Source organism: Falco biarmicus, chromosome 3, assembly GCF_023638135.1.
Source record: "Falco biarmicus isolate bFalBia1 chromosome 3, bFalBia1.pri, whole genome shotgun sequence".
In the NCBI taxonomy this organism is placed as follows: Eukaryota; Metazoa; Chordata; class Aves; order Falconiformes; family Falconidae; genus Falco; species Falco biarmicus.
This window is the reverse complement of record NC_079290.1, coordinates 56,240,925-56,266,552: the sequence shown is the minus strand read 5'-3', so window position 1 is coordinate 56,266,552 and position 25,628 is coordinate 56,240,925. Positions and strand designations below refer to the sequence as shown.

At 40.8% G+C, this 25,628-nt stretch overlaps 2 protein-coding genes across 3 annotated transcripts in view; one reads left to right on the top strand and one right to left on the bottom strand.

The window, feature by feature from the left end:
• The first annotated feature begins 1,993 nt into the window (after positions 1-1,993).
• Positions 1,994-16,973, top strand: RMC1 (regulator of MON1-CCZ1). 2 transcript variants are annotated; one of them, XM_056332758.1, is made up of 20 exons: positions 1,994-2,259; positions 4,551-4,627; positions 6,086-6,170; positions 6,559-6,615; positions 7,660-7,746; positions 8,952-9,092; positions 10,710-10,813; positions 11,283-11,372; positions 11,472-11,577; positions 11,672-11,783; positions 12,896-12,940; positions 13,354-13,407; positions 13,701-13,829; positions 14,139-14,245; positions 14,945-15,064; positions 15,234-15,311; positions 15,454-15,558; positions 15,647-15,715; positions 15,833-16,058; positions 16,796-16,973. In XM_056332758.1, exons 1-20 carry the CDS (start codon positions 2,080-2,082, stop codon positions 16,873-16,875), a joined length of 2,052 nt encoding a protein of 683 aa, XP_056188733.1. In that variant the 5' UTR covers positions 1,994-2,079; the 3' UTR covers positions 16,876-16,973. The 2 variants fall into 2 exon arrangements, with proteins under 2 accessions (XP_056188733.1, XP_056188734.1); XM_056332759.1 differs by lacking the exon at positions 16,796-16,973 and having other exon boundaries at positions 1,995-2,259; positions 15,815-15,940.
• NPC1 (NPC intracellular cholesterol transporter 1) overlaps positions 16,889-25,628 on the bottom strand; it is a 27,194-nt gene continuing 18,454 nt past the window's right edge. Inside the window, exons 15-25 of the mRNA XM_056332757.1 lie at positions 24,640-24,767; positions 24,410-24,550; positions 23,763-23,852; positions 23,459-23,649; positions 22,561-22,676; positions 21,877-22,006; positions 21,284-21,484; positions 20,183-20,414; positions 19,095-19,208; positions 18,147-18,309; positions 16,889-17,512 (exon numbers count right to left, since the gene is read on the bottom strand). Of these exons, the coding sequence (XP_056188732.1) occupies positions 17,430-17,512; positions 18,147-18,309; positions 19,095-19,208; positions 20,183-20,414; positions 21,284-21,484; positions 21,877-22,006; positions 22,561-22,676; positions 23,459-23,649; positions 23,763-23,852; positions 24,410-24,550; positions 24,640-24,767 (1,589 nt within the window). The 3' untranslated portion in view covers positions 16,889-17,429. The remainder of the gene's footprint in view (positions 17,513-18,146; positions 18,310-19,094; positions 19,209-20,182; positions 20,415-21,283; positions 21,485-21,876; positions 22,007-22,560; positions 22,677-23,458; positions 23,650-23,762; positions 23,853-24,409; positions 24,551-24,639; positions 24,768-25,628) is intronic.

The following is a 25,628-nucleotide window of genomic DNA, read 5'->3' as shown; positions in this document are numbered from 1 at the left end:
TGTGAACTGTCATTTGAAACAGAGGCACTTGCTTGTATTGTTGTGCTTGGACTAAAGTCTCAGCTATAAATTTCTTCTAAAAACTGTCTAGCACAGATATTTTTTTTTTTAAAAAAAAAGACACCTCACCCCCATCCCCCCCACCCAATAAATGAAGCTGTGGTCGTCAAGTCTGTCATTTAAAGCTACTGGGCTCCATTATGTCATCTAAACATCTTTTTCACTTCCAGCAGAAAAACTGGCTCAGGAATTTGCTTTGAGATTTTAAGGCATCTGGGCATGTTGTGAAGTAATTGAAAATGAGGAAGAAGTTGCTTAAACAAGCATTTTCCTGGACTCCTTTGAAATAGGATGTTCTAGGATCATTATTAAGCAAATAGAATCTTACAAGTAAATGACAATTTTTCATTTTTAAGCCATTGGCATTATTAACTTTTCTGATGTTATGACTATTGTAATGACCAATTACTATCACAGTAGTTTCAAATTGTGTGTTTATGTATGTGTCTGCTGATTTCCCCCCCCCCCCCATGTACCTCAGTTTCTACTGTCTTAATATTCCTGTTGCAGTGGTAGAAAATGCTTGGTGTCACTTAGGGAAGTAGGAGAACATTGAATGTCAGTAACCTTTCTTAAATTTTGACCTTGGATTAACGGAACTTCTGAAACATGCAATGAATTTTGTATTTTGCAAAAAACGATAAACTTTTAACGTACTTTAAATACTCTGGGAGTCCTTGTCCTGTATAGTTAATATAGAATTGTTTGGTGACACAGGAGGGTTCCACAGAATGAATAGCTTGTTGTAATTCCTAGTTGTGACTTCAGTTTCTCTAGTCTGATGTGCAGCTAGACCAACTGGGTAACAAGTCAGCAAGCAGTCGTTTGCGTGATACTGGGTTAGTATTTGGTACTGAAACTCCTATTTCTCCTCTATTCAGTTGTGCCATTCCAGTCTAATCAGAAAACTTGTAAATGGGTGTGGTCTCAGTATACCCCCACCCCCTTTTTTAATATATTTATTTTATTTCCATTCCTAAACTAATAAGCAAATATATAAATGATGTTCTCACACAATTTCTAATTTATACTGTAGGCTTTACAACTAGCAAACTAAGGCGTTAGCCAGTTCTTCAACCAAAAAAACCCTGTTGCAAATTTGTTTTCCGAGCAGATATGCATAAATGCTGAGGAAAAACCTGGACTTTAACTTCAATAATGCTTTATTGATATTGTTCCTGAAATCAGACTCTTTTCAGAGTATGGTTTCCCATTCTGATCTCTTGTACTACTAGCCACTAGAAAGCAGTTTCATGGCCCAAAGCAGGATCAGTAGTGAATGCTTTCAACGTTGCTGAAAGTGTGGACAGGTTACGGCAGAGCTCTGAAGCAGTTGGTTCTTTTTCCCCCACCTAAAAGTCTTAGGTTTTGTTTACGTTTGAGCAAGCCCAGTAGAACGTTGGGCCAAATGTATTTCTCTTCTGTGTGCCCGGGCTCGGCGTGCCGCCCCCCCAGGCTGGCGAAGCCACCGGTGTCGGAGAGGCCCGGGCCGCACCGCACCGTACCGCGGGCTGCGGCTGAAGCGCGGCCCGTCTGCGGGTAGGGGCCGGCCGCAGGGCGAGCTCGGGGCTGCCGCCACCGCCTCTGGTGCGTTGCGGCGTCCCTCCGGGCAGGCTCCGGCTCCCGACACTCGCCCGCGGGCAGCCCCCCGGTGCCGCCGTCCCGCGGCCTGAGAGGCGGGGCGGGAGCGGCGAGGCGCGGGCAGGCCCCGCGGGGCGGGCGGCTGGGCGCCTGTGGCCGTGGCGGGCCCCGAGCCGGGCACCTCTTCCCAGGGGGGCCGCCCTGCCCGCGGGCGGTACGCGGAGGAGGCGGGAGACCCGGCCGCGCCGAACGGGGGTACTGCGGGGGCGGGGGCTGCCCTGCCGCGGCCCGTGCCTCGCTCGGCGGCCGGCGCCTTTAAGGCAGCCGGTTCCCGCGTCACGTGTGAGGGGAGTGTAAACAGGAAGCGGCCGGCCGGGAGCGGGGGCGGGTTCGTTGGGGACCGTTTGAGCCGGGCGACCTGTGCCGTGAGCCGCCGCCATGAGCCGCGAGCCGCCGCCGGGGGAGGAAGAGGCGCCGGCAGGAGAAGGAGAAGAAGGAGAACGAGGGAGGGCGAGAGCCGGGGACGGCGGCTGCTACCTGGCGCTGTGCGCGCGGCCCGTGCACTTCGAGAAGGCCAACCCCGTCAACTGCGTCTTCTTCGATGAGGCCAACAAGCAGGTGGGGGCGGCGGCGGGCGCTGCCCTCCTGACAGGCCGCCGGGCGGTGCTTGGTGACCCGCGGATCGTCCCCTGGGAGCTGTGGCCCACCCCCCGCCCCGGGGCTGGGAGGGGACAGCCGCTGCCTTCTGTCAGCGCCGAGCACCCCCCCACCCCGATGCCGTCGTGGGTGCCGGGGGAGAGGCAGCGGCCGCTGGGCTCCTCAGCGCTCCCCCCTCAGCGTCCCCCCCCGCCCCCCTTCAGCGCCCCCTCAGCGCCGCGCCGCGGGCCGGGGTGGCGGCTCCGGGCCTGCTGCCGCCGCCCTTCCCGCCGCTGCTCGGCTGCCCTCCGAGGCGAGGGGTCTGGGGGCGCCCGTGCCTGGGCTTGGCTCCCCCTCGGTTGCTGAGCGCCAGCCTGGCCGTGCCCCTCCTGCGGGATCTCGGTGGGGCGGGGGCTGGCAGCGGGGCGCTGCCTCAGCACCGGCCCTGTGCTACAGACCGTGGAGAATTTTTTTCTCAAGTGCATCAGCATAAATTTATGAGGTTGAAACACCTGCCTTTACTCTCACTGCTGTAAGGTCTTCCTAGAGTTCTTCGGAGTCAGTACTCTTTCTTTCTGTTCCAAATGTCCCAGCATTAGTGGCAAACTTTGTCCCTTCACTGTTAGTTTCATTTCACCAATTATTTGTTCCCTTTTCAATTTATAAACTCAATATATTCATAAAAAATAATATTTGTATCTTTACTTGTGGCTTGGACCTGAGTGGATGCAAAGCCTTTCATTTCTTGGCCTTCGTTCTTTTAAGTGTTTCTCCTTAATATCCCTATGGGCCTCCGAGTATTCAACCTAATATAGCTAAAGGATCCAGAGTCTGTCATGAGGCTTATATAGATGTGGATACATTCCGCTCTCTAATTCTTGTAGCCATTCAGGGACCTCGGCATTCACGGAATTGAAACATTCAAGCTTTCTTGCCTGTGTATATGGCAGGTTTACCATGTGTGGTGTGGACATGATCAGTGGCATATTTGGAGAGGGGTCAGTATTACTGGGTTGTGTTTCTTACTGTTGCACTTTGTTCAGAATTATTGGTGTCCTTTCTTTTTATAAACCATAACCCTATACTTATTTAAGATTACTTAAACATGCCTGTCAGGAGACACTATATCATAATCTGGATTTGATATAACTTCCCAGAAACTGGTTGTTAAGAGCTCAGTTGAAAGAAACTTAATTTCAACTGTAAATTTAATTCTCTGTGTTTTCTTGCTACTCTAAAATTGTTTAGATTCTGATATGTCTCTAAATCATTTGTAACCAGCATTTCAATGACAGTTTGCCACGTGAATGGTCTTCCGAGAGATCTGTCCTTGCTATCTTCTCATCTTGCAAATATTAAGAGAGTGTTGCCTTAATTTTCTATCTACATCAACATTAAAAGTAGTTAAACTAAGTATTCACCATTCTAGTAAGCCTGTGGACTTGTTTGCAATTTATAGTCTTGACATGTATTCCTGCATAAGCACGCTGCGCCAGTAGCATGGCTAATACTACAAAACAGTATATCTGTTATTCTGAGACCCGATCTGTGTGCCTAGTGCTTCTACACATACAACTACAAATAAGGCATCTGCCTGACTTTATTTTTCTAAGCCAGTTAATTTGTAACAGTATGGCAGTATGCTTTTTTTTTTAATGTTGTCTTATTCCAGCTCAATAAATGGTATAGCTCTAGCGGGTTTTATACCTATCTATGTGCAGTTGTGCTAAAGGAGTTCTTTAAGTTGTTAGTGCAAGCTGGCTGAAACTTTTTAGGTACATGCAAAACTGCAGATTACTATTAAACTATTCCTATCTAATAACATGTTCTGACTTCAAGCTTCTGGATCACTGAGTTGCATCTCTTCCCAATCCCCAGACTTATTTCCTTTTTGTTTTAAACCATGCCCTGATGTCTCAGATACTTACAGTAGTACGTGACTTGGGAAAATATGAACGTATTTTTTAAAAAAAGAAAAGCGAGAGGGAAAAGCTTATACACACTTTGACTCTTTTGACTTGCCCAGTAGTTCAGAATATGCCTATGAGACTGTTACAGTACCATTGGAAACCTGTCGACTCTAAGTAAACTTGGAACTCCAGGGGAAGGAATTGATTATTTACTGAATCTCAGTATGAACTAACTGGCAGACCTGTGTAAGAACAAAAACTGTGTTTAGCAAAAAAGTAAAAGGTATGGCTTATAGAAAAGACAGCATGTTAAGGTTATGATTTTGGAATAAGCGACAGGTATGTTAAAAACTTTCTTCATAGGTTTTTGCTGTTAGATCTGGTGGAGCTACAGGAGTTGTCGTTAAAGGCTTGGAGGATAGAAATCCCATTTCCTTCAGGTAAGACACCTGTGTTGTCTTGGGATAGAATTCTGCAATCTTAACATTATGTGGGACTTAGTCCTGATCTGCTGTAATTCAGGCATAAAACTTATAAGTAGTTGTGGTCATCTTCTGATTTTGTTCTTAGACATAATCTTGCAATTAAGATGGCATGCTTTGCCCTCATGAATTTATAGTACTCGGGGGGTGGGGAGTTGCTAGGCTGTGTGTTGGTTTTTTAACTGCAATGTTTTATTAAAACATGGTATATATATGAGAGAGTGTGGGGATTCAAATTTGTGATTACTACAGCAGCAGTGACTTCCAAGGATGGAATTTAGCAAGTTAAACAAAATGCAGTAAACTTAAATGTGTAGAGAACTGTAATTTCTGAATTTCATGCCTGTGATTCAAGCACAGCATTTTCTACAGGTTTTTGCATTCTGTTTCTTGTTTAATCTAAATTGGCTTCTTTTATGCCTTCTGTTCCTTGAAGAAACATTTTTTTGCAGACTCTGATAACTGTACTTTGAATGAAACTACATTGTGTTTAGAATACCATGTTATATGTGCCTCTGTTAAAGAGCGATGGCTCTTTGAACTCTACTGTCCATATGTAAGGAAGTAGTCTTTTACTCAAAATCTTTTACTTCAATCCAGATATGGATGAAGCAGTTTGTAGTTGAGGGGTGTTTTCTGTGATCTGTCAGGTATTGCATAGGACTTGTCCTGAAAGTTGCTATTTTTATTTGACTTTCTTACTACCCTTGTCACAAATCCTGAGTGACCTGAAAATACCCAGTGAACTTCAGAGGTTCTGCAGTTTTCCTGCTTGAGTATCTGGCCCTTTCTTTGTCTGGACTGAACGATGCATACTTGAAGTAGAGCTGCCTTATTCTTGCCAGTTGTACTGATGCTTGTTTGGCAAGAATACATGTATTGTGTTTTGTTTTGTTTTTTTTTAAGTGGAGTGAAAACAGCCTCACTCTCCCTTTGACATCAGAAATTCTTCCAGAGGATGCATCCTAATGGGGAAGTGGGTTATGTTTGTGTCCATTAGCAGCAGTTCTGGAAGTAAAGGAGCTGACTGGAGGATGTTGGTGAACTCCAGACTCACTCGGACAGAACTGAGAACACAGGTTTGGATAGTCCCACAGTCTTCCAGTTTCACACCATAGGCCAACAGAGCTGAGCATTTGCAATAACTTCAGGTGCCAATTTGTGCGACCTTACCCATGTTTTGGTAATGGATGTGTTCAGGACTTCTGAAGAGTGAACTGCTAGTATCTTCCAGTATGAGTTTTGAATCCTGTGCGTGACAGACACAGTCATAAGTATAAAAGCATTTGCATTACTCTTTTTTTTTTTTTTTTTTTTTTCTTTTTTCTTCTTTCATTGTCTTTTTGAGGGTATATTACAAAGTTCTGTAATAAATTATTTCAGACAATATTTTCGTAGCTTTTTCTTTCTGTATAGGATGGAAGACAAAGGAGAAGTGAAGTGCATCAAATTTTCCTTGGGAAACAAGATACTGGCTGTGCAGAGAACTTTGAAGAGTGTGGTAAGAAACCTACACCCTGCAGACAGGGAATTGGAGCTGGAGATCTACTACAGTACCAGAGTAGAAGCCTCTGAGACAAATGTTCAAGAGGTCTGGTGGCTAACAAGAGCTGTAGTGAAAGTTCCTCTATCATCCAGAGAGGCTGAGCAGGCAACATTGTTGTCTTGCTAGTGTCATGGTTTTAGAAAAAGTAGAGGGGGGGGGAGCCAACTTCAATAAAGAATTCCCTGGCAGGGAATTCCAGGAAGTGGAATATAGTAAGTCAAGTTTTTCGTCTATAGATCTCATCCAAAATAATTTTATAAACTAATATCTATTCTTTTGTATTTATGTACATATCTCATCTGTGCTCTGTAATTGCTAATACCCTTCCTGGACATTTTTGCAGGATTTTTTGAATTTTATTCCAGATAGCCCTCAGCTAGAATATACACAGGAATGTAAGGTAAGTTAAATGTCCCAAGCTTATATGCTTAAGTGAAACTCTAATGTTAGTTACACTACTTACAAGAGAACTAATTGAGATGCCTTCCAAAAGTAAATGAGATACGTAGTCACTGTAACCTGTCTGAATCGAGGTGAACAAACAGGTATTAACGATACTATAAAAAAACCTTCCTGGTCCAGTCCTGTAATCCTTTCCTAGAAAGGACTGGAAATGCTGGGGAGTCAACAAATGTCCAGGTTTAGAAAGGAGAAGAGACAAAGTGCTGATGATGCAGAAACAGTGAACAGTAATTATAGTAATGCCAGATATGTTAATGTGGATGTTTTACCCTAATGTCACTGGTCAGTGATAGTAAGCTATTACTAGTTTGCAAACTATGTTTGGTATTTTTAAACAAACCTTCTAATTTTTTGATGATTATTTTACCAGAAAAAAAATACTGTTGTCATTGTTTGGTGCTTTCCAGCTTTTAACTAATATAAATTACATTTTGGAGTAGTAGCATGCTAAAGTAAATTTTAAGCATCTGATTCACAGATCCCTTTATTGCTGTAGACTTTAAAGCTGAAGTACTCTGCTTTATTATTTAGGATTATGTGTCTGAGTACACCGTTCTAGCAAAGCATTTATGGTAGTGTTCTGAGTGAAGTTGTGGCAAATATTTCCACTTAGCTCTTAATTTCTGTCAATAAAAGGAACCTGCTTTTCATGTCAGGAACTGGTTGAATTTGCAGTATGGTTTGAACCAGAAGAACTTGGTTGTATTTAGGGTGAAAAGAAAATTTGACTGTGTAATAAACTTGTATATCTTACATGCTGCCAAAAATTCAGGTCATACAGTAGTTGTATTCATACATAGTTTTGGAAATCTTTACAAAGTAGCTGATATGTGCTGGGTGTCTAGTTGACCAAAAGTATTAATTCCACGGGTTGGGTAACTAAATTGCCTTTGGTCTTGCGTTCTTTGTTTAGTAATTTTATCTTATCTGAATAGTTAATTTTTCCAAGTAAAAGAGTGTTTGTTTGCTTGTTTGTTAAAAGACAAAGAATGCCAATATTCTAGGATTCTGCTGGACAAGTTCTACAGAAATAGTCTTCATCACAGATCAAGGAATTGAATTCTACCAGGTAATATGAGTAACTCCTATAGGACATATTTAGAGATTTGAAAATGTTAATTTATGACAGTATTTTTAAATTTCTTTTTTCTAGCTCTCTAATTGAGAAAGTGCACTACTAAAAAATGAAGTTCTGCTGCTTTGTTTGCAGACTATGATTTTTATTTTTTGAGAGGAATACCTTTTTTAGGGCAGAGGGAATGTATCATTAACAGGTTATTTAGCACAGCTAACAAAGGGCCTATATAAATGAGTAATGAATTAAGCCTTGACAACTCTAGATTAATAGATGCTCCTGGCTTGTATGGAATGAGTATTTACATCTAATGTGAAACAGCACTTCGTGCAAAACAAATCAGCATTGGTGATGATGTGTGCGTGCTTAAAACATAGCAAAGAACAAAGAATTGACTAGATAGCTGCCAATTTGTAGAAGCGTATTTCTTTCTCCTGTGTTGATCTCGTTGTCTGAGTTCCTTTGTGTTATGTGTGATTACATTTGCATACAGTTTTTCAAGAAGTCTAATAGCCCTTTCTGACCTTTGTGATGAGAAATATAGACTTCCTCCAAAGTTGTGCACTTCCTAATAGTTCCAGTCCTGGAGCTAAGACCCACTGTTTCACATTATTATTATTACTAATAACTAATACTAAAGAAAGGAAATGAAAAAGCAGCATTACTTTCTGCTCATTGAAGGGGAAAAATATATTTGGCACATAATGGGATTATGAATGTCAACTCTGCAGGTAAAAGGATGAAATCAAATAAGTGTGGTTTTTGAAGAGAGTTTATTTAAGCCCTTAAAATGGAGAGAATCACTTTCTATACTCTTAGTTCTTAAAGTAAAAGATGAAGGAAGCTGGGGAGTGAAGGCAGCAAAGATACTGTAATAACTTTTTATTAAAACATCACTAGTTTTGTCAGGCTGGGTGGTTTTTTCCATTATGGAAAGAACTTATACCCAGACCTGCACGAGCAGGAAGACACAGCACTTTTCAGTTCATTAGAATTAGAGAAGGATTTGATGTACATTTCCTTAGCTACGGTAAATTGGGGCCTAAGCTGTAGTTGCCAGGTTTCTGATTTTTAATTCTAGCACTGTAAATGCCCTTGTACTTAACTGTTTCTCACTTAACGTTTCTACCTACTGTGTAGTACCACTTATGCTGTTGGAATCCTGATGGTAATATAATGCTAATATGCTGTGTTTCCAGGTATTACCAGAGAAGCGAAGTTTAAAACTTCTGAAAAATCAGAGTATTAATGTCAACTGGTACATGTATTGTCCAGAGAGCTCTGTTATTCTTCTTTCGACCACTGTCCTTGGCAATGTCCTGCAGCCATTCTATTTCAAGGTAAAGGGATGCATTCCCAACTTTTTATTTTGTGTGTTTCCTCTTGTTAGGCTGCTGCTTTACTTAAATATTCTACTACTTTCTCTGGATTTCTTCCAAGAGGTGCATGTGTTCACATCCTTGTATGACAATAAGCAAAGCACAAAGTAGAAATCTGTAAGGCAATTCCTGGGTGATGGCTTAAAGTTAAGTAATTTGCTCTTTCTTGTGTCCTCTTTGGAAAGAGGTATGCCGGACACTTGACCTTGAGAAAGGAAAATAAATTAGCGACCCAGTATTTGACAACTTAAGTATGTATTATTTACTTTGAATATGGGCATTTGTACTCTGTAGTATGATAATAAAGCAAAAATAAGGGCCTTGTAATTATAATCACAACCTTCCAAATGTGAGTGGATGAATTTGAAAAAGAAAGAAAAAGGTAGTACTTAAGAAACAACTGTTACCCTAAGCATGAGAGGGCTTTGTTTACAGTATTTATTTTTCTTGGTGTTCTTCCCTGTGGACAACACTTCAGGTTACTAGGAAAAAAAAATTTCTTTTGTCTTGGAAAAAGCCTGTAGTGAGAACAGTTTCTAGTTTTAAGTTAATCATGCAGTAAGATGATATAGAAAATGAGGAAAAAAACCTGAAGCATTTATCTTGGTTCTATCAAAGGATTACAAAGATTTCTGTGGTAATCTAAGGGAAGAGATTAAAAAGAAGCTTATTCAAATGGGTTTCCTGGTTTGCATTGCTTGTGTGTAGGGTCTGTACTGGATCCTGAAATGATGTTCTTGGGTGTTCTTAGGTGGCTGGGTGGAACTTAGTAGCCTCTTGGAGTTTTATTTTTAAGGACTTAGGTCATCCTTCCCTCTCCTTAACATTTTGTGTCAAGTTGTAGCTTGAAGCTAAATAATTTTTATTTTGTGTTCAGAAGGGAATTTTAAGATTTCCTGAGAGCGGTACTGTTCTAAATAATCTTTGAAAACAGAGCTCTAGCAAAGGAGATATTTCTGTAGTGTTCACACTTCATACTCAAGAATGCATTAATGAGAATGGGAAGTGAAGTTCAGAAGCAGCTTTGGAAACTGAAAACTTGCTTAAACATAAATTCCATAGGATAAGAGGAAGAGGAGAGAGGAAACCTTGGGCAGGAGCAGGGATATGCTCTGAGCATCAGGCAGATTCTAGAGTTAGCAGGGACAAAAGGAAACCGACTGGTAGGTGGTACTGATATTTTCCGCTTCCCAATAAACAGTTATTTAAGAGTTGGAGCATATACTTTGCTGGAAGAGAGTAAGGAAGTTAAAGAGAACTGCTGTTTGAGATCTTCAGGCCAGTTGTAAATGGGACTTGCATACAAACTTCTCTAAACTTAATTAAAATTAAAATGTTTTTCTCGTTGAAGCTGATGTTATAAAATCAAGATGATAAAGCTGCTAAAATTATAACAGCAGAAGTATGTGTTTAGAATGAGACACTTCTTAGGGAAGTGTTGAAACCTTTCTTCTTTTCTGCTGTCACCATTCATGGCCTCATGAGGGTGCTGGTGATACAGCATTTGATTAAAGGTTACTCCAGCCCTTTCTGTTTTACGTTTTCACAATTACTATTTTTTTTTCTGCTGTTTAACAGAGTGGAACAATGTCAAAACTATCAAAATTTGAAATCGAGTTACCTGCAGCACCCAAGTCGTCCAAGCTCAGCCTTTCTGAAAGAGACATTGCTATGGCTACAATGTATGTAACTAACTAAGCCTTTCTTGGAAAAGTATGACAGTTAGGGGATGCTGAGGGAAGACAAGAACATTAACATGGTTACACTTGTTTCTTGTTTTAGCAGTACTACTGCTTTAAAATGTGTCAGTTTCTGCCTTGAACAAAGCATCTAAGCAAGTGTTGGGGCAAGGTGGGGAGGGGAAATAAACTGAGAAGTCTTACCTGAAGTTCTTCATTAGTACAGAAATGTTGACGATGTTTCATTTGTGAACTGATATGTTAGTAGACTTGTTCATAGATGCCTAACTTGCATGAGTATAGGCTGTGTGTTGTGATTTATCAAGTACTGTTTTAGCCTTTTGCTTTTAATTAATTGATTACCTGACTTAGGTAGTCTCCCATCTTCTTTTAGTATAAAGTGTATGGCTCTAACAGACTAGTAGAGGAGCTCTTATCTGAAAATAATGCTTTAATTCTGTTATCTTGTTAGATATGGGCAGCTTTATGTTCTCTATTTGAGGCATCACTCAAGGACTTCCAACAGTACAGGAGCAGAAGTAGTCCTCTATCACTTACCCAGGTAAGAGCAGAATGAAGAGCACTAGTGACAATTTACATGCATGTAAGAGACATGTTTCAACAAGACTTACTGACCAGTTCTCATCTCTTGTTTCCCTAGAGAGGGCTCCTGTAAGAAGACACATATTTTAAAGCTGAACAGAACTGGAAAGTTTGCACTAAATGTTGTGGATAACTTGGTGGTAGTACATCATCAGGATACTGAGGTCTGATTGAGTTATATTGTTATATATATAACTGATTTAGTTATATATTTAGTGGTAAAACACACTTGTGAATACTGATTTCTTCTCATTGCAGACTTCAGTTATATTTGACATCAAGCTAAAAGGAGAATTTGATGGGTCCACTACCATCCATCAATTTGTACTTCCACCTCGATCAATACAACCCTATCAAATACCTGTAGCAGGTAGAACTACTACTAACAAATATCCTAACCCTGTTATCAAGATTATGTAAATGTAACAGCTGGCATACAAGAGTGATTCAGTTTTTAGGATGCTGGTTGCTAACATTTCTGTTACACGTATTTAGGAGAGGGTGAGGGAGGAAAGAAGGTAAGAAGGAATTTAAACAAATCTGTATTCCAAGCTTGTGCCTACCACAGAAATGTAAGAGTTGCTGACTAGAGTGCCAACTTCCCCTTGGTCTTTGCTTTTACACTTCAGAGTTGGTTATTTTCTGGTGTAGGTGGCCACAGCTGTAAAAGCTTGTATGTGCTAAAAAGCACTTCATGATTTTCTGGCTTAAAAGTCATGACTATTTAACTTCCTGAGTCACATAAACTTGATTCTAAGCTTGAATTGTCTTTAAGACCAGCTTTGAAGCAGTGCTAATTAGAAGCAGTGCTAAGCTCAACATTAAGACTTCAGTACTTTGATGCTTCTTGGATTATCTTTCTGTTCTCCCATCCTAGAAGAGTAGCAGATAATTACCCTCAATCTGGAAGTAGCTAGAAATAGCCTGCGCATAGTTCCACTAGCATTTGGCAGAGCAGTGTTGTTATCTTCATAGAAAATAAAGATGCTTCTATAGAAATGTTTGTACCTTAGAACCCTAACATCTGAATTTCAAACTCACTAACAGTAAGCATCAACCTGTAGGCAGAGGTTTATATTAAACCTAAAATTATATTAATCCTAAAAATTAGGATCAGAAAGTACAAACACATCTTCCCTTTTAAAGAAACTAAAGTAATTACATACACAGTAATGGAGTCTTATATGTACAGTGTGTAGAATTATAGTACTAGAGATGGAATACTTCTGCATGCATGATAGCACTTGGCTGAAAAAGAAGCCAATCATGTTTTGAAGAATGTTTGCTTTCTCAGTGTCAGACTTTCTTTGATGATGTGGCTACATAAATGAGTATATCCCTTCTGCCTGTGTGCTGTAGGACTGCTAGATGTGTTACAATCCATACTTGCCTTTTCAGTATAAGACTGTAGTTCATATCTTGTTTGGCAGCTTTGCTACACCGAGTAGTACTATTCTTCACCTCATGTTATTTTTTCTGCAGGGCCAGCCTCTGTGACAAGTCAGTCTCCTGTTCCATGCAAACTCTGTATCCTTTAAATACTCCACAAGCATAAGAACCTTAGAATGAGGCTTCACCATGTACCAAGCATGGAAGAAGCTAGCATTTGTTCCCTTGACCCATTAAATCCAGCTTTAGCTGATCATGCATATTTAGACAAAATAGTATGCTTTGTAAGAGACTGTAAGGCTTTCATAGTTGTAAATATGGAAATTACTACAAGACCACATTTCTCTGTCATTTGAGAGACACGTATGAAGTTACTGAATAGGTATACCATGAAATCGAAGACAATTTCAAAAATATAATTCAAGACCTTACAATAAAAGGTGAAAGTAAATGAAAGTATGGTAATGAGATCCACCTCCACACAGTACTATGAATTCAGTAGCAACAGTTTAGAATCAATGTTAATATGGATGTTTAACTTTAACATTTAGATTCTTCTTCTTGGATTGTCTTTCAACCTGATATTATCATCAGTGCAAGTGAAGGTAAGTGGTGAGCTGTTTGACTGCTGTAATTAGTGTCAAAGGGTGCTAGTTTATACCTTCGGTGCACGAAGCAGCTTAAAACAGAGTGACTAAGCAGATGTACCTAGTAAGATGACTATTCTCAGCAGTGATAACTGAGGATGACCATATCTTTACTACAACTTTTCAGCCATAATGCTGCTCTAAGATAAGTCATAATCTAGATGTGTTCGCATTGAAAGGTGGAAGGAAGAGTTGGATGTCTGGGCCATACCGTATCAGGCAATTCACTTTTTGTTTTACCCCAACTCAAGGTTACCTCTGGAGTCTTCAGGTGAAACTTGAACCTGTAGTTAACCTCTTGCTAGATAAAGGAAAACTAATGGATTTCCTTCTCCAAAGGAAAGAATGCAAAATGGTTATCCTATCTGTGTGCTCTCAAAGTAAGTCCAAATGCTTTGTCTGTATCTTGCTTATTTGTAAATACTCATAGAAGTTAGCTGGACTGTTCTTAGGTTTGAGATGACCTCTGAAGCTAGCCTGGTCCTCGAAGATGTCATTTGCCTAGACTACCCTCAGTCCCCATTCTAAAGGAATTATTTAACAGCATGAAAGAATTCAAGCTTCCCCTCATTTAGTTAAAACACATCTGACATGACTGAAAGTGTTTCTTAGAGTAGAAATCACCTGGGCAACATTAAAGCCCCTGGTTATTTCTCCTCATAGTTCTTTTTTTCTTCTTATCTTTTCAGTGCTCAGTGAGCCAGAAAGGGGATCACTGTCTGTGATTGCAACTGTTTTTGACAAACTGAATCATGAATATAAGAAGTACTTGGAAGCTGAGCAAAGCTATACTATGGTAAACCACATTAGCTACAGCAGCTTACAAAGATAGGATAATGCTATTTGCATTTCATGTTGCATCATGAAGGCATGCTCTTTTGACTTAGGAAATTCAGGCCTATCCCCAGGTCCTGGCTGCCTCAGGCTCACAGTAGGGAGTCTGCTGTGCAAGGTGCACAAAGACCTTAGCGCTCTGTTGTGACAGGTGCTGCACAGCTTATCTCCAGTGTGATAAGTAACATACCCCAGTGCTTGAAAGCAGAATGGGGGTAGAAAGTCAAAGCAACTCAGCATCCCTAACTATCAAAGTAGTTCCCAAACCACTGATTTCATGGCACACTATACCACTGTACAACATATGCAGCCCTGACGCACCTCAATTACTTCTGTTAATGTCTCAAGTTCAAGCACTAACTCCTAGTACAGCCACATACTAAAAATCCTTGTAAAGCTGAGGGCCTGTGTCGACATACTGAGTCAGCTCCTGGCTTTAATGTATTATAGCACCTATGTAAAATTTTAAAAGCAGTTTTAAATTTAACACAAAAGCCCAAGCTGAACAGCATGCATCCAGTGTAACACAGCCAGAGAGCTGACTTTGCTCAGTAAAACATGCTTATAGTGATATTGCCAGTGAAAAGTCTCTGTAGGTGAGACTTACTAAAACTGTTACTACAACGCTAGTTTTCTTTTAAAAAGGCTTTTCTCCTTGTAGGTGGTAGAAGCAGGCCTGAGTAGAAGTAATCCACTCCTGAAACGTCCAGTCCGCACTCAAGCGGTCATTGACCAGTCTGACATGTACACACATGTTTTATCTGTATTTACAGAGAAGAAGGTAAGTTAAAGTACTAGTTTGGCAGCAGTCTCAGAGTAGCAAACCTGACTGCTTGAAATACCCTAATCCCGACAAAGCCTTCTGCAGGCTATTTTGGTGCCCATTCTCACAGGTTTGCATTAACAGGAAAAGATACACAAGTTCTACCTAATGCTTTTTTCTTGTCCAGGAAGCACCTCACAAGTTCACTATAGCAGTCTTAATGGAATACATTCGCTCTCTTAACCAGTTCCAGATTGCAGTTCAGGTAAAGTACTTGCACACCAAGTATATTGCCTCACTCCGTGAGGTCTTGGTCATGCGTCTTAAGTCCTATACAATGTTACCTTCTAGATTATAAAGACTGGTATTGAGACATACCTTTGACGGTTGTCTTTCTGCATTCACAGCACTACTTGTATGAGCTGGTCATCAAAACCCTTGTTCAACACAACTTGTTCTACATGCTTCATCAGTTCCTGCAGTACCACGTGCTCAGTGACTCAAAGCCTTTGGTATGTAAGACAAGTAAGTTCCTACAATAAGCTCGTGCTGGAGGTGGGAAACATCAGAATTTTAAGATTATTTCTACTTTTGCCCTAGGCTTGTCTGTTACTCTCCCTGGAAAGTATTTATCCTCCTGCACATCAGCTCTCTCTGGACATGTTAAAAGTAAGCATTTCAGACTATAGTAACTCCATGTTTACATGTCGGTTAGACTTGTCAAACAGCTTACCTGACCAGTCATTTGTTACAAGCACAGTCTTACAGCTGTGATTGACTTCACAGAGACTTTCCACAGCAAATGATGAAATAGTGGAAGTTCTGTTGTCCAAACACCAAGTTTTGGCTGCCTTGAGATTCATCAGGGGTATTGGAGGACACGACAGCATTTCAGCCCGAAAATTCCTTGATGCAGCAAAACAAGCAGAAGATGACATGCTTTTCTACACTATATTCCGATTCTTTGAACAAAGAAATCAGCGGTTGCGAGGAAACCCTAGTTTCACACCAGGTAAGCAATAAGGAGTTGGATTAAGATACCCGGTTGTACAAACACAACTAAGTCTTGTTTCACTTCCAGTCCAGTTGAGCCTATACAAGATAAAACTCCTCGTGTATTTTAGCCTCTCTCCAAAGTTAACTTGTCTTACCCCTTTGTATACCACGCCCAGGAGTAAAGAGACCAAGGCAAACAGGAACTTGCAGATTAAGCTAACCTGTTTGGCTTGCAGTTGCTTGCACTGCTTAGCTTAGTAGAGCCATTATCACCAATTAGTGCTTTCTCCTGAGGCCAGAAACTGGGTCAAGAAACCTTTGAGTTCAGTCGTTCATTTCCAGAGACTGAAAAAATTCAAGGCCTGTTTTATACTACACTTCCTCTTACTTTAAAAATGAAGCGGAACTGCTTGCACGGGCAACATGTTCATAATCACCGGACAGTCTGTAGGCACAGAATCCTACTCCAGGATCTTATGTCTTGACAGTACAAGAACTCACGGATACGAATCTGCTCGTTAGACACAGGAACTAGTTGAAGCATCTGCTTTACCACAAAAGAATACTTGTCACCAGACTGGAGATACCTCAATATTCCACTGCTTTAAAGTTATTAAAATCCTTTAATGCCTTTGAGTAAAGATCTAAGAATTAGTACTTACAGATTAAGTTAAGTGAAACTATACAATCTTGCTTCTCAGTTGGAGTTTTAAAGTTAACTTTTTATTTTGTTCCCCCTCCCCCGGCCCTTAGGTGAGCACTGTGAAGAACATGTCACCTTCTTCAGACAAGTTTTTGGAGAACAAGCTCTCATGAAGCCTACAACATTCTGAAAGACTCTTCCACTGAAATGTATAAACTTAATTTATTGCATTTAAGTAGATTTTTGAACTACAAAATTACTATTTTATAATAAAGTATATACAAGACAGTTTGGCAAATAGTACTAAAAATATTACAACTTGTGATGGCTTCCCCTAAAAAGACAAAAATTGCATTGACCTGCATTTAAAATTAGTGTCAGTGGTGTAGCAGTCCATTCTCATACATGTCACCTCTGTTTCATTGACCAAAAAAAGCTATTCAACTCACAATACAGCTGCTTTAGGTTTCTAGAAGAAAAAGATGCAACCTCTTGAAAACAGAAGTGTTTTAGTAATCTTGTTAACACATCTAGTTTTAGTAATACTGTTACATGAGCCACACTTAGCATTTCCTGAGTTTAAAGCTATGTCCAAAGCTGCAGCTGATATCTTCCAGTTGAATCTGTGCAGGAGTCAAGTCAGTGGTGGTTACAGTGTGACAGTCATAAAACATTGCTGCTCTTCAGTTCTTAGGAAGAGTCAAGCTAAGCCACAGTTCAGAGTCCACTGAACACTGTTAAAAACTAGAAGTAGAGGAGTCTCTCCCGTTCCGTACCTCTGGTCCTCTCCTGTGCAGCACGCGTTTTAGCTTTATTTACTGATGGGCCTGAGAGACAAGACAGTTATTCTAAGTATGAACATTACAGCAGATCAGTCAGACAAGAAGCACACGTAATCTTAATTGTCTAGGTCCAGCTTAACATTGACGAACTTCAGAGACATGCTTCTGCTCAGCTGCGAATAAGTGTCCGCAGCACAGCGGGCAGTAGATGGATCCCCATCAGTCTTAACCCCCCCGCCCTGCCCCATGAGGCTGCGTGAATCCCCAAACAAGAGGCAGCATTTGGACCATCCTTGCTGCAAAGGAAGATTGCTTCTGCAAGCGCAGAAACAGTGCCCCACAGCAGGTTTTTTGCTTCCACCCACCATCCTGTCCCTAGTTCTAGAGACAATCACGCTGCTGCCCGTCGGGCTGCACAGGTCTAGGCAGCCACCTCTGAAGGACAGCACAGTGCAACCACACTAGACAGGCTATGGTTGCTTCAGTTCAGTACACCTGTAACAGTGAGCTTGCACTGCCACCAGTTAACCCTTGCTTTCCCACAGACTGGCTACTGAATGAGGCACATGCAAGTACTGCTTATGTTTGCAATCCTTTCCATTTGATGGAGAGGAAGTGTCCACAGGTAGCTAGCTATTTTTCTCTGAGGTGTGTTTTAGAGCAGACTGTCAGGTCTTACCTATGTAACTTAGCAGAACTGGAAGAAATATTAGTCCATGTGCTGCTCCCAGCAGAACCATAGCTAGGTACATCCTGAAGTAGAATATCTTGAAGATCTGAGATTTGGAAAAAGCCAGTACTACAATTCCTCCAAATTTGGTCAGTGTGATACCACTGAAAACCTGTCAAGAAAAAGTGTTGAAGTGATAATTACATAAAGCCCTACTTATTTGCTTAAAGTTTTTAACATTTGCTAAAGTTCTTTTGCGATTTGAGGTTCCTATATGCAGTATACATCCTTCTCTCGTTAGTTCTTAGAACCAAATCTAAGACCCACTCAGGAGAAGAGTTCAACTTCTTGGTACCACTAGAAACTGACACCACAGGACAGCATCTAATCAGTATGACTAGAAGTTCATTTTAATACGTACAGCCACCTAGGTGGTTTTTTTTAACTTTATGAATTTTTACTTCAGGCAGACACAGATAACTCTTACCTGAAGTAACTTGTGTTCCAGTGAATTCCTTACCCGACTTCAGTACCTGCATCACCTGCACAGTCTATTCCAACCCCACCCTGGTCACTTATCTTAGGCTTACACAACAGTACTGCCTAAATACTGAGCCCTGCCTTATGTTCCCAAAGCTCCAGAACAGCCTTTCCTAGCCACTTCTGAGTAACTGGAAGAGAGAAGCACTTAACCTTGAATTGTCCCAGTAAAGTTTAATCCAAACTACCAGTTCAGCTAAAGCTTTTAGCTTTGTTCTCTATTAGGCAGTAGTAACATCAGACTAAAAATAGACATATTGATCACCCCTGTTATTAGTAGAAGCTTAATTTGACCTTTTAAGAGTTTTAAGTACTCAAAAAAAAAAAGGGAAGGCTATCCTTGTGACTTAAGGATATTGGTATAGTCTGTAAAGTTGTGACAGCCACTCACTTCCCTGCTGTACAGTAGATACTTACCGAACTGCCCATGTGAGACAGAGCTTCTTCTGCACGCTCTACTCTACTGCCCTTAGTACTAATGGTGAATGCCCTTGTCACATGACTGCAGAATTCCACAGCAATACCACAACTCTGGAGAATGAAGAGAAACACACATGAATCATTTAAATGAGCACTTTGATGGTTCTAGTAGCTGTGATCAGTCCCCAGGATTAAAATGTCATTCGCAGTTACAAGCTCAGCATTTACTTGCTTTCTAGAGGCCACCACAGGTACTGTACAGCATTTTACCATTAGTAACAGACAATGTGATTAAACAGGAATCACAGTGCAAGATTGTTTTGGAGGACAAGTTTCTTGATGTTTAAGCAAGCTGGCTTCCGTATATAGTGCATGCAGTAAACATTGAGATCAGTTTACAGGTATTAGCTGCAATAGCCCTGCTTTAGAACAACACTGAACACACATGCTGATTTGATACTATAGAAGTTCTGCTGATTAAACAGCTGGCAAACCTTAGATTTATCTAGCAGTTAGACTTGCATGAATGTACTCCTAGATTTAACATGAAGAAAGAATTTACTCTCGTAACTTCCTCAGATCTGCCACAAATCTCTGGAGAGCAAGGTAAACCAGAGCACCAGCACCCAGCTGTTACTTACCAAGTTTTGGAGCATTTCACCAAGGCACTCTGCACAGCTGGTTCCACCCTTTTGTGCAGGAACAATACTGGTGCTAGCACAACACAGATCTACTTTGCAGAAGCGCAGAAGCCATGACACTAACTTATGTCATTACCCTAGGCACAAACAACCCTCTGTTGATATGCAACAGCACCTGGCCTACACAGCAGCAATCTAACTGTTGCTGCAGAACAGGAGACCACCACCAGATGCAGTATCACTTACAGTTCTTGCTCTATCAGTATTAGGACTGATCGTCAAAGTAAACCTGTTTTCTACAACTATCTAGATGTATCAATATAGCTCCACTACTGTTGCAATGCCTGTCAAAGTTCAGTAGAAAATACCACTCGGTATCACTTATAAGACACACAGAACTGTTCAAAACTTGGAAACAGGTAGAAGGATGTCTTGTTAACTTACCATGACAAGATTTACTAATGAAACTGCATTCAAGCTGATGCCCCAGAGCCACATCACTCCAAACATGTTGATGATTATCATAGCAATAGTTATTGAAACTACAACAGCAGCCCATACTTCAAAACCAAGCAGCACAGTTGTCACCAGAAATATTGATCCCAAGGAGATGCAGAGGTTAAAGATAGCATCATGCACAATTGTCAGGTATTGTTCGTAGAAGACATAAAACACACTGTGGAAAGAAGAGACATTGTAGTTAACCACTTTCCTTGTTATATTAGCTTCTGTGCCAAGAATAAAGCAGTTTCCTCCTTACAGAAGTCCCCAACAGGAACTGGCTTCCTAGCATCAGTGGAATGACTCCTATGGAACACTGGCTGTTACACAAGTCTTCGCTAAAACTTCAAATAAAGGTTGTATCTGGAAGTCAAGGCAACTCCCACACTTCAATATGGGCAGCTACAGTAGTTGCCAGAAGGCAAATAGGTGCTCAGATAGATTGTGGTATCTGCAGGAACTACTGCAGAGGGTCTGAACTGATCAATTGCACAGTGGCACCAGGACAGATAGGATCCTTTCAAGGAAAGGCATCAGTAGTTCAGCTGTACAGATACCAATTGCAACTCAATTTCATTGTGTTACTCTTACAGAGTCTCCAGTATGTTAATCATGCAAGCTTTAGATAATGAGTACTTCACATCACTGCTGCCTTGGTTTAAATAAGTTATGTTTGAAGTAAATACATTCACATTACTGCTTGCAACTATTCAGGTCAACATATCTGCTTAAGTCAGAACAACTAAACCCTACTATGAAAGCTAGGAAGTGCCCAAGCTGAAGCCAGAGCTAAATGGCTAGTTCACCAACTTTGTAATGAAGGTCTGGTTTCTTGATTTAAGTTAGATGTCGACCACAGTAAAGAAAAGTTAGTCCTGTGGATGTAGGTTGTCTGTCTGTGGTTTTATAGACGTTCCAGAATCTCTGCATTACCTTCTGTTAGACAAAGCTCAAGACTCAAGTCTAAGATGTTACTAGCCAGTGCCTCTTCTCAGTTGCTTAAGTTGAGTATTTGTCACTAAGGCAAGAAAGATCTAGGCATACCTGTAAGGAAACACTCGGTAGTTCTTCTCTTTGATGCCCATGGTTTCAGTAATGTTATCTGCTATAAGCCGAGCTTTCTTCATAGCATCAATAAAATCAGATGATTTTTTCAGTACAGTATGGTAAGTCATAAAATAAGTAGCTCCAACATCAGATTTGTTGTTTATGAAGTTGACAGCAGAGCTGTATGCAGCATGCCCTCTATATAAACATAGTAGCATTTTAGACGTTAATGTCAGTGAGCACCATTCAAATTTATTAGCTTTTCAAACTTATAATCTTGTTTCTAATGACTTGCAAAACCAATAAAAGTTTCAGAGCACATTTCACAACTACACAGGATATACTAGAACAGACTGACTATAGAACTTTCTCTTTGTATAGGGGGAAGCTGCTGTTCCATTTAGTTGATTATGCATTTGTTTTACCAGTTTTGTTTCAGAAAATGCTATAGAACAGGCGAGATGTCAATGTTTGCATGCCTTTTAGAAGGACAACAGATACCCAACCTTGCAGGCATGAAAATCAACACTTCCAGAGCAAGTATCTTTCACATACTGGTCTAAGCAAAATATATAGAATACGGTTCTTACCCTTTGCCACATTTAGGATTAGGGTTGTCCGATAGGAACATTGGCAAAAATGCCATGAAGTCTTTGCCCTGTGGTCTCTGCTTGCCTTCCTGAGTCAGTGGTCGACAGTGAATACAGGATGGATCAGTGACTGAAGAAATACAGGAAAAAGGTCAGCTACAGGTTCAAGTATTCTTTATCACAACACTAGTAACTTCTGACCTGCAATACTACAAGATGCAATTCCTTAAAAAGCATTTTCACTGATGAAATAACTCATCAGCCCTGAAATTCCATGTAAAATTTGTTGTAGTAGTAATAAACAAAGGACTACAAGTGTTACCAGAGAACTCCATTACTTGTGCATTATCTACACTAGGTCTAATGAGACTTTTACCAAACCGAAGGATCCAAACAAAAATAAAGCATTATGTTTGCGTGCTTTAATGAAACAAGCAGAAGGATAGAAGTTTTTGTAACAAGTTACCTTTTGAGTAGTCATGACATTGACTGCCTAGGTAGGCTGTCTTCAACCTGCAGCATTCTAATAGAATATTCAAGTTCATTCAAACAAATTAGAAGGCAACCAGGAGGTGCCTGCTCACAGTAGAAAAAGCTGTTCACCTGACTCATACCATGATAAAATATTTCAGCTGTGAAACTCAAACCAAGCTAATCTTCTAGCAACAAAGTGGATGCCAATACCTGAAGCATTGCAGAACCGTCCAGTGGTATTGTAGACTCTGCAACAGGATGACTGCGGCTTCACCCAGTCAAAGTAGTCGTCAATCCAAGATGATGGGGCATAGCCTATCCTTGTGCTAATGAAATAATGTAACATACCCATCATCAGTACTTTTATGTTTCATCATAAAACAGATGGAACACATCCCTTGATCTCTCCAGTGCTAATTTACAACCATGTCATCTCATTCTGGTCCAAGCTACTTGCTCTCCACATAGTCCCCTGCTCCAGCACCCCATTCAAGGGCCAATCTTGCTCCTAACACTGCAGCTTGCAAACAGCAGGAGCTTCTTCCCTGCCTTCAAGTTCTACCACCAAGCTCAGCTTTCCATGCCCCTGTCCATTCTATGCCACATTCTATTCCAGATATTGCTGCCTCAATTTTCAGCCTTCAATTAGGCTGAAGTAAAGCCACTGAATTACAGTGGAAGGAATCAAGAAGAGACTTCCTTCATTTGTTAGCTACTGAACTCCAGGTGCAATTCCTGCTTAGCCTTGCTAGGCTAGTTTAGCCACCGAGTTTAGACGCTGAGCATGCAAGCTGTTTTCCAGGAGAGTCACATAGAGGTTTTCATGAGTTCTCCTTCCTACCATTCCCAGATTCCTGGAAGGATCAAGCCCCTGTTGCAAACACAAGTACGTCAATATATCCCACCACTCCAGACAGATTTTTTATCCTCATTCTAGGATATCACCACAGCTTCTTTCCTTCCCCTGGCTCCCAAACCCACAGTACAAAACAAGTACAACAGAGTTAGTTGTACAATCAACAGCTGAGTCTGAAATAAATTAAAAGGACACACTAGTGAGCTACATCTATTCCATGTGACTATGCAGAGAAAAGCATGAAAGACTTACTAGCTACCAATTTCAGCAGCGTTGAAGACTTGCTGGACAAGTGAATCGTTATTACATCCCATTCCACCACACACCATGTTCTGCCCTTCCAAAGAGGTGTAGTTGTGCCCTTCTTCTAGGACAAAGTAGACAGGAGGACCTGCATGCAGGTACTTGCCAAGCTGGCTGAAGTAATCTATTACATAGGAGTCCTTAAAGGGAAAGTTTTGAGTTGCTATTACATAATGTCGAGGTAGTACAAGATGATATCAAGATTTCAATTCAGCCACAAATTGCTGAAGAGCAACAGTATCTTAAGACTTACATCTGGCATTGAGAGAGACTGATCCAGTCCAATTTCTACATTGTGTATAACTGCTGTACTGAATGACAGAACACCCACAAACACTGCTATCTGCAAAAAGCAAATTCATGGAAGTGAGTACTGAACAGAAACAGCAAGCAATAGGAGTAATTTCTTAAGTTAACAGGAACCATGCAAAGAGGCTCTAGTTTAAGTACGCTACTCAGGTCTTAGTACAACAGAGTTCCCTTTGGAGCCATAAGGGAAAATTTATACTTAGAAGGTACCTGTGAAAGATATGCCAAACGCCTTCTGTAAATAAGTACAGTAACCTCTAATAGAATCACAGATTCAGCAACAACTCTAGATTAATGGAGTGTAGGAGCCAACGTGTGCCAATTTTTTTTTTTACATACATCTAAAGTGATCTGATAGTCAGTAATGCAAGTCTGTGTCTGGGCTTTGGACAATCCAAGGTCAAGCCTCTATTTACCAGAGATACTCTTGCAGTTACAAAAGCTTATTCCAATACTCATGCTGAAAGCAAAGATATTAGAAGCTTCATTTGTTTCATTGTTGAAGATTTTTCTTCAGTATTTAGACCTCCAGGCTCACTACACTTTGGCTCAAGTTTAGATGCCTGCCTACTTTAAACAGAGCATACATACTACTATTGGTCTCATCCAATCCTTAAGCAGATATGGAGAATACAGGTTCTTGAAGAACAGAAATAAGATGCTCTCAGAACGCTGGACCCCACTCGTTTCTTCATTGCTTTTGATGCAACACAGAATATCCAGTCTATTCCTCTGAAAATGGACAAGATGCCAGATTTAGTATGGCTCTGCAGAAGATGCCACCCCTGTTACATGGCAGTTACAGACGCATTTATACCTACCTCTTGACGCTTAATATCCAAGCCCAGGAGACTTACAAAGCAAGTGACTTGAAGAATAAAGTCTATGAGCACAGCCATTCCAGCAAAAAGGGAGAATGTGCGAACTGCTGGCATCGTAGACAGTGTCCCTGAAGAAAGTGACCCAGTTTGTTAAGCAAGCTCCCTTCTCTTAAAAAGGCATGAGTATTTTCTAGACATACACAATTTAAGTGCTAGCCTTAAAGCAGGACAAAGAATCATTCTCCTCAGAGTAAAGCAAGCAGACGATGTAAGCCTGGCTATGGCCGCTGTCTTTGACCTCTTTGCACAGACAATGTTGGTCAAACAAGTGACTAGCTTTAAGACATTTCTCAGTTTCAAAGTCTTGTGCAGTCTAAGTAGGAGTAGTTAAGGACTGCTGTCAAGCAAGATCTTACTTCAACGTTAAGCCACTCAGTGCAAACTGAACCAATGGCAAATTGCATTCCAGGTAAACACTGCTATCTGCAAGAAAAGCAAATTCACAGAAGCAAGAACTGCGCAGAAACAACAAGTAATGGAAGTAATTTACTAAGTTCAAAGGAACCATGCAAAGAGGCTCTAGTTTAACTATGTTACCAAGGTTTAGTACACTAAAAAAATATTATGAAAGAATGCCAATTCATACTTGAAGGACAGCAGCATAAGATCCATCTCTAACACGCTGTTAGAGTGAACCTCAAATAGATCTGTTTTAGGGGCATTTTTCCAGGGAGTGGCAAGACGACTGAACGCAATATAGGAGTTGGTAATATACCAAATGTCAGGGTGCACCAAGGTCAAATTTAGACTGGTCGGTTACGACAAAAATCAGTAAAAAGCTCCAGCCTTTCAAGCTGAAAATCTTGACATATTCAGAACTAGATCTTTTTAACTGCCGGTTTTTTAAAGCACTACAGTGCCTATCCCTAGCAAAGGTCAAGTTAAACTTGATTATAGCAGTGAACAAGTAAACAAAGCTTCCTTGCTTT